The sequence below is a fragment of the Pleurodeles waltl genome, chromosome 5, assembly GCF_031143425.1.
Source record: "Pleurodeles waltl isolate 20211129_DDA chromosome 5, aPleWal1.hap1.20221129, whole genome shotgun sequence".
Lineage (NCBI taxonomy): Eukaryota > Metazoa > Chordata > Amphibia > Caudata > Salamandridae > Pleurodeles > Pleurodeles waltl.
Window position 1 is genome coordinate 1,839,529,384 of NC_090444.1, and position 13,345 is coordinate 1,839,542,728.

The 13,345-nt window shown below is 45.8% G+C and overlaps 1 protein-coding gene across 1 annotated transcript in view; it reads left to right on the forward strand.

The window, feature by feature from the left end:
• DNAH8 (dynein axonemal heavy chain 8) overlaps positions 1 to 13,345 on the forward strand; it is a 9,979,189-nt gene that overhangs the window by 7,638,034 nt on the left and 2,327,810 nt on the right. The window contains exon 58 of the mRNA XM_069236651.1: positions 12,358 to 12,480. Within this exon, the coding sequence (XP_069092752.1) occupies positions 12,358 to 12,480 (123 nt within the window). The remainder of the gene's footprint in view (positions 1 to 12,357; positions 12,481 to 13,345) is intronic.

Below are 13,345 nucleotides of genomic sequence, written 5' to 3' on the forward strand. Positions count from 1 at the left end.
AATGGTCACTAGCCTGTCAGTGACAATTTGGAAAGAAATGAGAGAGCATAACCACTGAGGTTCTGATTAGCAGAGCCTCAGTGAGACAGTTAGTCACTACACAGGTAACACATACAGGCACACTTATGAGCACTGGGGCCCTGGGTTACCAGGGTCCCAGTGACACATACAACTAAAACAACATATATACAGTGAAAAATGGGGGTAACATGCCAGGTAAGATGGTACTTTCCTACACTGATGAAGACTCATTTTTAGATTTGTCCCCACCCTTGTCAGAAGACTTACCATCCTTCTTTTTGTTGCCATCTTTGTCACCCCCTGTATGAACTTTTCTGTTCACCCTTGTTCTGACCCATTTGTCTGCCTTCTTTCCCAATTCTTGGGGAGAGGTCAGATCAGAGTCCACCAAGTACTGGTGCAACAAATCAGACACACAATTATTAAGAATATGCTCTCTCAGGATCAAGTTATACAGGCTGTCATAATCAGTAACTTTACTGCCATGTAACCACCCCTCCAAGGCCTTCACTGAATGGTCAATGAAATCAACCCAGTCTTGTGAAGACTCCTTTTTGGTCTCTCTGAACTTTATCCTGTATTGTTCAGTGGTTAAGCCATAACCATCCAGGAGTGCATTCTTAAGTACTGTAAAATTATTGGCATCACTTTCTTTCACAGTAAGGAGCCTATCCCTACCTTTTCCACTAAATGATAGCCATAGGATAGCAGCCCACTGCCTTTGAGGGACATCCTGTACAGCACAGGCCCTCTCAAGTGCAGCAAACCACTTGTTAATGTCATCCCCCTCCTTATAAGGGGGAACTATCTTATGCAGATTCCTGGAATCATGCTCTTTTGCAGGATGACTATGGGGAATACTGCTGCTGCCACCATGGGTTTCTAAACCCAACTTCTGTCTTTCCTTCTCTAATTCTAAAGACTGTCTATCCAAATCCAGCTGTTGCTTTTTAAGCTTCAGTCTGGTTTGTTCCACCCTCAACTTATTGAGTTCCCTTTCTAACAATCTGTCATCAGGGTTGGTGGGAGGGACATTTCTAGATACAGAGGTATGATGGGAATGAACAGAAGGAGACCTGTCCCTTACAGAGGGCACCCTAACAGCTTGGCTAACAGAAACATCAGTACCACTGTGGTGTGAATAAATGCTTTTGCTATGATGTGAGACAACACTATTTGTATGGTGTGGCTCTTCATCATTACCAACTATGCTAGACTGTCTTGTAATAGGAAGGCTAAGAAGTTTCTTTCCTGAACCTTTACCTGGGGGAGTCCCTGGATCAGATTGAGAACCATTAGCTACTTTTTCAACAGATGGGGCACTTTTAGCCTTATCTTGTTCTCTAAGCATGTTAAGTAACAGTTCCAAGGAAGGATTCTTCCCTACACTCAAACCTCTCTCTATGCAGAGACTCCTTGCTCCTTTCCAGCTAAGGTGATCATATGCAAGTTTGGACAGATCAACATTTTGGCCTGTGCCAGACATTTTTAGAGAGAGTTAAAGTGATAGAAAAAGAGAAAAAGTTTGTCAGAGCTTTTAGAAAGACAGAGAAAAAAAAACTTTTAAATCTTTTTAGAACGTTTTAGAAAGTTTAGAAGTACTTTTCAGCACTTAGAAAAGAGTGAAAAGAGGAAATGCAAAACTTTTTGGCTATGTGTATATACACTGACCTTGTTTTGTATATTTTTCTCTTATGAAAAGTACAATGACAAGAGTGGTAAGTAGTCTCAAAGCACTTATCCCACCACTGCACAACCAATGTAGGAGGCTGGACTGGCTTGTAGTGAGTACCTAGGGGTACTTGCACCTTGCACCAGGCCCAGTTATCCCTTATTAGTGTATAGGGTGTCTAGCAGCTTAGGCTGATAGATAATGGTAGCTTAGCAGAGCAGCTTAGGCTGAACTAGGAGACGGGTGAAGCTACTACAGTACCACTTAGTGTCATATGCACAATATCATAAGAAAACACAATACAGTTATACTAAAAATAAAGGTACTTTATTTTTATGACAATATGCCAAAGTATCTTAGAGTGTACCCTCAGTGAGAGGATAGGAAGTATACACAAGATATATATACACAATAGCAAAAATATGCAGTATAGTCTTAGAAAACAGTGCAAACAATGTATAGTTACAATAGGATGCAATGGGGAAACATAGGGATAGGGGCAACACAAACCATATACTCCAAAAGTGGAATGCGAACCACGAATGGACCCCAAACCTATGTGACCTTGTAGAGGCTCGCTGGGACTATTAGAAAATAGTGAGAGTTAGAAAAATAACCCTCCCCAAGACCCTGAAAAGTGAGTGCAAAGTGCACTAAAGTTCCCCTAAGGACAAAGAAGTCGTGTTAGAGGAATAATGCAGGAAAGACACAAACCAACAATGCAACAACGCTGGATTTCCAATCTGGGGTACCTGTGGAACAAGGGGACCAAGTCCAAAAGTCACAAGCAAGTCGGAGATGGGCAGATGCCCAGGAAATGCCAGCTGCGGTTGCAAAGAAGCTTCTACTGGACAGAAGAAGCTGCGGTTTCTGCAGGATCGCAAAGGGCTAGAGACTTTCCCTTTGGAGGACGGATCCATCTCGCCTTGTAGAGTTGTGCAGAAGTGTTTTCCCGCCGAAAGAATGCCAACAAGCCTTGCTAGCGTCAAATTATGCGGTTAGCGTTTTTGGATACTGCTGTGGCCCAGGAGGGACCAGGAGGTCGCAAATTGGACCAGGAGGTAGAGGGGACATCGAGCAAGACAAGGAGCCCTCTTAGCAGCAGGTAGCACCCGGAGAAGTGCCAGAAACAGGCACTACAAGGATGCGTGAAACGGTGCTCACCCGAAGTCGCACAAAGAAGTCCCACGTCGCCGGAGAACAACTTAGGAGGTCGTGCAATGCAGGTTGGAGTGCCGTGGACCCAGGCTGGACTGTGCACAAAGGATTTCCGCCGGAAGTGCACAGGGGCCGGAGTAGCTGCAAAAGTCGCGGTTCCCAGCAATGCAGTCTAGCGAGGTGAGGCAAGGACTTACCTCCACCAAACTTGGACTGACGAGTCACTGGACTGTGGGAGTCACTTGGACAGAGTTGCTGGATTCGAGGGACCTCGCTCATCGTGCTAAGAGGAGACCCAAGGGACCGGTAATGCAGCTTTTTGGTGCCTGCGGTTGCAGGGGGAAGATTCCGTCGACCCACGGGAGATTTCTTCGGAGCTTCTAGTGCAGAGAGGAGGCAGACTACCCCCACAGCATGCACCACCAGGAAAACAGTCGAGAAGGCGGCAGGATCAGCGTTACAGAGTTGCAGTAGTCGTCTTTGCTACTTTGTTGCAGTGTTGCAGGCTTCCAGCGCGGTCAGCAGTCGATTCCTTGGCAGAAGGTGAAGAGAGAGATGCAGAGGAACTCGGATGAGCTCTTGCATTCGTTATCTAAAGTTTCCCCAGAGACAGAGACCCTAAATAGCCAGAAAAGAGGGTTTGGCTACTTAGGAGAGAGGATATGCTAGCAACACCTGAAGGAGCCTATCACAAGGAGTCTCTGACGTCACCTGGTGGCACTGGCCACTCAGAGCAGTCCAGTGTGCCAGCAGCACCTCTGTTTCCAAGATGGCAGAGGTCTGGAGCACACTGGAGGAGCTCTGGACACCTCCCAGGGGAGGTGCAGGTCAGGGGAGTGGTCACTCCCCTTTCCTTTGTCCAGTTTCGCGCCAGAGCAGGGCTAAGGGGTCCCCTGAACCGGTGTAGACTGGCTTATGCAGAATTGGGCACATCTGTGCCCAAGAAAGCATTTCCAGAGGCTGGGGGAGGCTACTCCTCCCCTGCCTTCACACCATTTTCCAAAGGGAGAGGGTGTAACACCCTCTCTCAGAGGAAGTTCTTTGTTCTGCCATCCTGGGCCAGGCCTGGCTGGGCCCCAGGAGGGCAGATGCCTGTCTGAGGGGTTGGCAGCAGCAGCAGCTGCAGTGAAACCCCAGGAAGGGCAGTTTGGCAGTACCAGGGTCTGTGCTACAGACCACTGGGATCATGGGATTGTGCCAACTATGCCAGGATGGCATAGAGGGGGCAATTCCATGATCATAGACATGTTACATGGCCATATTCGGAGTTACCATTGTGAAGCTACATATAGGCAGTGACCTATATGTAGTGCACGTGTGTAATGGTGTCCCCGCACTCACAAAGTCAGGGAAATTGGCCCGGAACAATGTGGGGGCACCTTGGCTAGTGCCAGGGTGCCCTCACACTAAGTAACTTTGCACCTAACCTTTACCAGGTAAAGGTTAGACATATAGGTGACTTATAAGTTACTTAAGTGCAGTGTAAAATGGCTGTGAAATAACATGGACGTTATTTCACTCAGGCTGCAGTGGCAGGCCTGTGTAAGAATTGTCAGAGCTCCCTATGGGTGGCAAAAGAAATGCTGCAGCCCATAGGGATCTCCTGGAACCCCAATACCCTGGGTACCTCAGTACCATATACTAGGGAATTATAAGGGTGTTCCAGTAAGCCAATGTAAATTGGTAAAAAATGGTCACTAGCCTGTTAGTGACAATTTGGAAAGAAGTGAGAGAGCATAACCACTGAGGTTCTGATTAGCAGAGCTTCAGTGAGACAGTTAGTCACTACACAGGTAACACATTCAGGCACACTTATGAGCACTGGGGCCCTGGGTTACCAGGGTCCCAGTGACACATACAACTAAAACAACATATATACATTGAAAAATGGGGGTAACATGCCAGGCAAGATGGTACTTTCCTACAGATGTCTTCCTGCCATGCCTGCTTTTCGCCTACAGAAAGGAGTAGGGTTTTCCCCCTTTGAGCTTCTGTTTGGCCATCCTGTAAGGGGACCGCTACTGGCACTTGTTAGAGAAGGCTGGGAGAGACCTCTCCATGAGCCTAAGCAAGATATAGTGGACTATGTGCTTGGCCTCTGCTCAAGGATGGCAGAGTACATGGAAAAGGCAAGCAAAAACCTTGATGCCATCCAACAACTCCAGAAGTTGTGGTTTGACCAAAAGGCTGCACTGGTTGACTTTCAGCCAAGACATCAAGTCTGGGGTCTGGAGCCTGTGGCTCCTAGGGCACTCCAGGACAGATGAAGTGGCCCTTTCCCAGTTCTTGAGAAAAAGAGTCAGGTCACTTGCTTAGTGGACCTGGGCACTAGCAGGACACCCAAGAGGGTAATCCATGTTAACTGCCTTAAGCTCTATAATGACAGGGCAGATATAACCATGTTGATGGTCACTGATGAGGATCAGGAAGTAGAGAGTGAACCTCTCCCTGACCTGATCTCAACTGACCCTAAAGATGGGACAGTAGACGGAGTTGTCTACTCAGTGTCCTTCTCTACCCAACAGCAGACTAACTGTAGGCAAGTCCTACAACAGTATGCTGAGCTCTTTTCTTTGACCCCTGGTCAGACACACCTGTGTACCCATGCTGTGGACACAGGAGACAGTTTACCTGTCAAAAACAAAATATTCATACATTCTGACCAAGTCAAGGAAAGCATCAAAGTGGAGCACTCATACAGTCCCTGGGCTAGCGCAGTGGTCTTGGTCCCCAAACCTCACACCAAAGATGGAAAGAGAGAAATTAGGTTTTGTGTGGATTACAGAGGATTCAATTCTGTTACCAAGACAGATGCTTACCCCATCACAAGGGCTGATGAGCTGATTGACAAGTTAGGTGAAGCTAAATTCCTAAGTACCTTTGACTTAACTGCAGGGTACTGGCAAATTAGGATGACACCTGGAACATAAGAGAAAACAGCATTCGCAACACCTGATGGGCGTTATCAGTTCACTGTTATCCCCCTGCCACCTTCCAAAGGTTGGTGAATCAAGTCCTTGCTGGTTTGGAGTACTTTAGTGCAGCATATCTAGATGATATTGCTGTCTTTAGTTCCAGCTGACAGGATCATCTTATCCACCCGGGGAAGGTTTTGGAGGCCCTGAAAGCAGCAGGCCTCTCTATCAAGGCATCTAAATGTCAGATAGGGCAGGGTACAGTGGTTTACTTGGGACACCTTGTAGGTGGTGGCCAAGTACAACCATTACAACCCAAGATCCAGACAATTCTGGACTGAGAAGCTCCAAAAACCCAGACTCAAGTCATGGCATTCCTTGGCTTGACTGGATATAACAGGAGGTTTGTGAAGGGATGTGGGTCCATTGTGACTCCCCTCACAGAACTTACCTCCAAGAAAATGCCCAAAAAGGTAAACTGGACCATGGACTGTCAAAAGGCCTTTGACACCCTAAAAGAAGCTATGTGCTCAGCACCATTTCTAAAAGCTCCAGATTACACCAAGCATTTCATTGTGCAGACAGATGCCTCTGTACATGGGATAGGAGCAGTCCTATCACAAACCAATGATGATGGCCTTGACCAGCCTGTTGCTTTCATTAGCAGGAGGTTACTCCCCAGGGAGCAGCATTGGAGTGCCATTGAGAGGGAGGCCTTTGCTGTGGTTTGGTCACTGAAAAAGCTGGGACCATACTTGTCTGGTACTCACTTTATTATTCTAACTGGCCACAGACCTCTCAGATTGCTCATGCAAATGAAAGGAGAGAACCCTGAGCTGTTGAGGTAGTCCATAACCCTACAGGGAATGGACTTTGTAGTGGAACGCAGACCTGGGACTGCCCATGCCAATGCAGATGGCCTTTCCAGGTTCTTCCACTTAGAAATTGAAGACTCTCCTGGGAAAGGGTAGTCTCATCCTCTTTCATTTGGGGTGGGGGGGGGCTGTGTAGGAAAATGGAACTGTTGGCATGGTTACCCCCTAACTATTTGCCTTTTGTTGATGCCAGCTTTGATTGGAAGTGTGCTGGGGCCCTGCTAACCAGGCCCCAGCTCAAATGTTCTTTCCCTAAAACTGTGCCTTTGTCTCCACTATTGGCACAGCCCTGGTATACAGTTAAGTCCCTTGTAAAAGGTACCCTAGGTACCAAGGTCTCTGTAGCCAGGGAAGGTTTCTAAGGGCTGCAGCATGTATTATGCCACCCTGGGGACCCCTCACTCAGTACATGCACACTGCCTCTCAGCTTGTGTGTGCTGGTGGGGAGAAAAAGACTAAGTCGACACGGCACTCCCCTCAGAGTGCAATGCCCACAACCCACTGCCTGTGGCATAGGTAAGCCACACCTCTAGCAGGCCTTACAGCCCTAAGGCAGGGTGCACTTTACCACAGGTGAGGGCATAGCTGCATGAGCACTATGCCCCTACAATGTCTAAATCAATTCTTAGACATTGTAAGTGCAGTGTAGCCATATTGAGTATATGGTCTGGGTGTTTGTAAAAACGAACTCCACAGTTCCATAATGGCTACACTGAATACTGGTATCAAACTTCTCAGCACAGTAAGCCCACACTGATGCCAGTGTGGGATTTATTGAAAAATGCACACAGAGAGCATCTTAGAGATGCCCCCTGTATGTTAGCCCAACTACTAGTGCTAGGCTGACCAGTTTCCGCCAGCTTGTCACATCCAGACGGGTTTCTGGCCACATGGGGTGAGTGCCTTTGTGCACTCTGTGACCAGAAACAAAGCCTGTCCTGAGTGGAGGTGCTAACACCTCCCCCCTGCAGGAACTGTAACACCTGGCGGTGAGCCTCAAAGGCTCAAGCCTGGTGTTACAGTGCCCCAGGGCACTCAAGCTAGTGGAGATGCCCGCCCCCCCAAACACAGCCCCCACTTTTGGCAGCAAGTCCGGGGAGATAATGAGAAACACAAGGAGGAGTCACCCTCTCACCCAGGTCGACCCCTAAGGTGACCAGAGCTGAAGTGACCCCCTCCTTAGAAAATCCTCCATCTTTGTTTGGGAGATTTAGCCTAATAGGGATAGGGATCTGCAAATATTGAGGGACAACATTTAGCCACACACTATCCCATATGGCCCACATCATACTCATACACCAACATATACTAGGTGGGAAGCAGGGCTCACCTATTAGCGACACCCTGCGACTCTGTAGTTGGGCCATCACATTTGGGATGCTGCTATTCCTCAGGACAAAGGCATCATGCACCAACCCAGGATACTTAGCATTGCCATGGGAGATGTACTGGTCTGCCAAGCACACCATCTGTACATTCATTAAGTGGAAACTCTTCCGATTTCTGTACACCTGTTCATTTTGACGGGGGGGACAAAAGCAATGTGTGTTCCATCAGTCGCCCCAATTATGTTGGGGATGTGTCCCATTGCATAGAAGTCAGCATTCACTGTGGCCGAATCTTCCACCTGGGGAAATACAATGTAGCTGCACATGTGTTTTATCAGGGCAGAAAACACCCTGGTCAGCACTATTGAGAACATTGGCTGGGACATTCCTGCTGCCAAGCCCACTGTCACTTGAAAAGAACCAGTTGCCAGGAAATGAAGCAATGATAGAACTTGTACAAGAGAGGTGTAGGAGGCTTGCCTGGCTTATAGTGGGTACCTGATGGTACTTACACCTTGTGCCAGGTCCAATTATCCCTTATTAGTAAATTAGTAGTGTTCTAGCAGCTTGGGCTGATAGAGGTAGCTATAGCAGAGCAGCCTAGGCTGAACTAGGAGACATGCAAAGCTTCTACTATACCACTTATATCATATAGGTACTATATCATAAGAAACACAATACTCAGAGTTACTAAAAATAAAGGTACTTTATTTTAGTGACAATGTGCCAAAAATATCTCAGAGGATATACTCCCTTTGGAGGTAAGTAAAATACACAAAATATACACACAAACCAAAATCAGGTAAGTAAAACAGTCAGAAAGTAGTGCAAACACTGTAGAATACAATAGGATGCAATAGGCCTAGGGATAACACAAACCATATACTAAGAAAGTGGAATGCGAACCACGAATGGACCCCTAGGTTAGTGTAGTGTGTAGAGGGTCGCTGGGAGTGCAAGAAAACACTACGGGTGTCCAAGATACCCCACCCCAAGACCCTGAAAAGTAGGAGTAAAGTGATACTACTTCCCCAGAAACACAATAAACTTGTGATAGAGGATTCTGCAAAGACCACAACAGACTGCAAAGCACTAAAGATGGATTCCTGGACCTGAGGACCTGCAAAGGAAGAGGACCAAGTCTAAGAGTAGTGAAAGTGTCCAGGGGGCGCAGGAGCCCACTAAACCCGGGATGAATGTGCAAAATGGCTGCCTCTGGATGGAGGAAGCTGAAGATTCTGCAACAACGAAAGGTGCTAGGAACTTCTCCTTCATGCAGAAGATGTCCAATGGAGTTCCGGATGATGCAGCATTGTTTCCTTGGAGAAAGATCCTAAACAAGCTTTGCTAGCTGGAAAGGTCGCGGTTGAAGAAAAAGGGTGCTTATAAGTTATTTAAGTGCAGTGAAAAATGGCTGTGAAATAACGTGTGCGTTATTTCACTCAGGCTGCAGTGGCAGTCCTATGTAATATTTCTCTGAGCTCCCTATGGGAAGCAAAAGAAATGCTGCAGCCCTTTGGGATCTCCTGGAACCCCAATACCCTGGGTACCTAGGTACCATATACAAGGGAATTATAAGGGTGTTCCAGTGTGCCAATCAGAATTGGTGAAAATGGTCACTAGCCTATAGTGGCAGTTTTAAAGGCAGAGAGAGCATAAGCACTGAGGTTCTGGTTAGCAGAGCCTCAGTGACACAGTTAGTCATTACACAGATACACACATTCAGGCCACAAACTATGACCACTGGTGCCCTGGCTTGCAGGATCCCAGTGAGACAGGCAAAAACAAACTTACATACATATAAAAATTGGGGTAGCATGCCAGGCAAGATTGAACTTTCCTACAACCCGCACCTAGGTAAGTGGAATGTGTGGAGGGGAACTGGTGGTACTAGAAAAACACAGAGGTAAGTAACACAATACCCCCCACCGACCAGGAAAGCAGGAGTAAATCACTGGAATTTCCCCAAACCACCCAAAAGGAAGAAAAAGAAGAAAAGAAGACACCCAGACAAGACTGCAATCATGCATCCATGGCAAGGACCTTTGAGCTATAAGCGCATCTGCGATTTCTGTGGAAGTACAAAAGGCTGAGATAAATACTGAGTACGCAGTCATGTATTTTTGTTTTTGTCTGTTAGGCATTTACTTTATTTTGTTACTAACATATACTTTTTAGGTTGCAGTCTACCAGTCTGGTTTGCTAAAGTCATCTTGGGAACTTTCAGAAAGTTGAGCTAGGAATGCATTCCACCCGTTGATTATCATTGGCTTTGTGGGCTGTAACTCACACTTTCTGACTTTCCATTTGCTGGCTTTATTTGCTTTAGACTGTCCAGGTGCAGTTTGTCCCTCCTGTTGCCTAAACTGTGTTTTCTGTATCCTTCCACAAACTCGCTTTCTGTTAACAGGTCTTCAAATCTTTTTCTTATCTCATTATATTTGCTGTGCATTCAAAGACCGAGGTAAAATGTCAGGCACTGTTTATCAAAGGCGCTTGTTTACTTTCTTTCTCCGACTTCAAAGTGAGAGGATTTATGTGACAATCTTGCTTGATACTGGAAGTAGAAAGGGGTTTATTTCTAGCACATGACAACATTTAAATGAACTGTGTAAGTATTCCAGAATATATTCCAATTATGAATGCACAAATGAAACACATTTGTGTTATTTCTGAAGTGTGTTGGAAACAAATACTTAATATAATCAAAAAGAATCGTTAAACTAGATGATGCAATTTCCACACGTTTCCGTCTGTGCACTGTATAGTTTTATTAGTAAAACTGTATGTCTGTGCAAATATAATGGTCATTTCAATTGAAAATGTATTGTCTGTGATGTCAGTGTGCTACCAAACCATGAATACTCCATTTTATGCCTCTTAATTCTACTGTGCACCACTCCACACCACCGCTCCGCACCACTTCACTCTATGTCACTGCTCTCTATGCCACTTCATGCTACGCCTCTCTACTCTACTGTGTACCACTCTACTCTGTGACAATGCACTCTTCTCCACTGTACTCTACACTACTGTGCTCTTCATCACTGAACTCTACGTCGTTGCAGTCTAGGCCACACTAATCCACTCTGCACAACTCCACTCTACACCACTCTGCAACATTGCTAGTTCTATCTACTGCACTCTAAACCAATACACTCTACACCAATGCACTTTAATCTGTAACACTCAAATCTATGCCCCTGCACTTCATTCCAATCCACTATTCGCCACTGTAATCTACTCTGCACCACTGCACTCTATGCCACTGCTCTCTACGCCATTGCAGTCTACTCTGCATCACTGTACTCTACACCACTCCTCTCTACACCACTCGGCACCTCTGCACGCTAATACTCTACTCTGCAACACTACGATCTCCGTCACTGAACTCTGTGCCACTCTACTCTGCAATACTGTACTCTAAGCCTCTGCACTCTATTACACTGCACTCTATGGCACTGTACTCTAAACTGCACCACTCTATGCTGCTCTACTATGCACCACTCTACTCCACTGCACTCTATGCCACTCTACTCTATGCCATTCTACTCTGCGCCGCTCTACTCTACGCCACTGGATTCAGCGCCACTCCACTCTGCCCCACTCCACTCTGCACCACTGCACTCTACTTTGCACCACTCTAATCTATGCCATTTCATTCAGCGATGCTGCATTGTATGCCACTGAATTCAATGCCACTGCACTCAATGCCACTGCACTGTATGCCACTATACTCTGCAACACTCGGTGCCAATGCACATTACACAAGTCCATTCTACTGTATGCCACTCTGTCTGACTCCACACTATGCCACTCCAATACACAACACTATCTGCCACTCCACTCTACAACACTATACTCCATTGTTCGCCATTCGACTCTACGACACTCCACACCACTCTCCTCTATGCCACTAGCTTTTAGCCAGGCTGAACAGCAGCCATGCTGGTGAACAAAATGGCTAAAACACATTGGCAAAGCCAATAGATCTTGCACAGGCAAGACCTATTGGCTTTGCCAATGCTTGTTCAAATAGCAATAACCTTGATGCGCAGGAATTGTCCTCCCTGTGCAAGAGCGGTTATTGTTTCTCTGTCTGGGTCTGCCACACAGACCAGTGACAGCCACTCTGTAGTAACAAGAACTAGGGACTGTCACTGTTACCTTTTGGCCCGGTGACAGGTGTCCAGTAATGCCAAGGTGCCATCGGAAAACCTTGTGTTTTTCTTCCCCCTGTAAATGAGGTGGGAGGATCTCAAGTTTACAGCAGTGCTCCCACCTACCAAACTCTATTGAAGCCCATGGATATGTTCTGAGGCACCTGTAATAATTCTAAAAATATTTTCATAACATTGGTTAAAATGTATCTTATTGATTTTTTTCAGATTCCAAGCTATGAATTTCTTACAGAAAAACTGAAAGACTTTCAAAAACAACTCAATGAAACAATTAGAGGTTCTTCTCTTGACATAGTGTTTTTTAAAGATGCAATGACACATCTTATGAAGGTATGATAATAATTAATGACATTGTATACTTTAAATGTTTAAAAGTTTTGGATTATTTAATTGAATGGATTTTATAATAAATATACAAACAAGAGTTACAAAGCAAAAAACAAACATTGACTAAGGCAGTATCTCTTGCATTTTTGTGCAGTGCACAAACGCTCACCGGCATAAAACATCCATCCATGCATTGAAATAGATGCAGACAAATAATCTGAGACATTCATGCACAAATAGACCAGTACACCTACTGCCACACATGCACGGGGGCCTATAGACAAACAAGCACCCATGCACAAGAACATGCAGACATTCATACACATAGACAACCTGACTGGAGCCAACCTTAAGTACAGACCAATATACTAAATTAATGCTATGTTGACTTCTTCGAAAGTTGTTCACCCTAATTTAACGGCATATTTAAGCACTAGAATTTACAGAAGAGTGGCAGTCGGCTTTCAGAGAAATGAGGCGGCAAAGTTGTTCCTGCTCAGTATAAGGGGACAAGGATGCCTGTCAAAATGTGTGAAACTATTTATAAGCCTCTCCCTAGAAGCGGAGAAAAGAAACATGGCTAGATAGTGGGGAGCAAAGATTCTGTCTGAGTTGGACAGCTGGAAAGAAGAAATAGGTTGGTGCATACTTGCTGAAAAGCAGGTCTACGAAGATAGATGATGCCGCAAAAAGTGGTTATAAATATGGCAACCATGTTGGTACTACAGAGGGATGGCAAAGAATTGTACGAAGAAATCTCGCACACTGCTGAGGTTTGCCCTAATGCAGTGGTGGAATGGGACAGGGGTTGTAGAAACACCACTACTACATACACCTATAAGAACTGACACTTGGCTTTGAGAAGAGA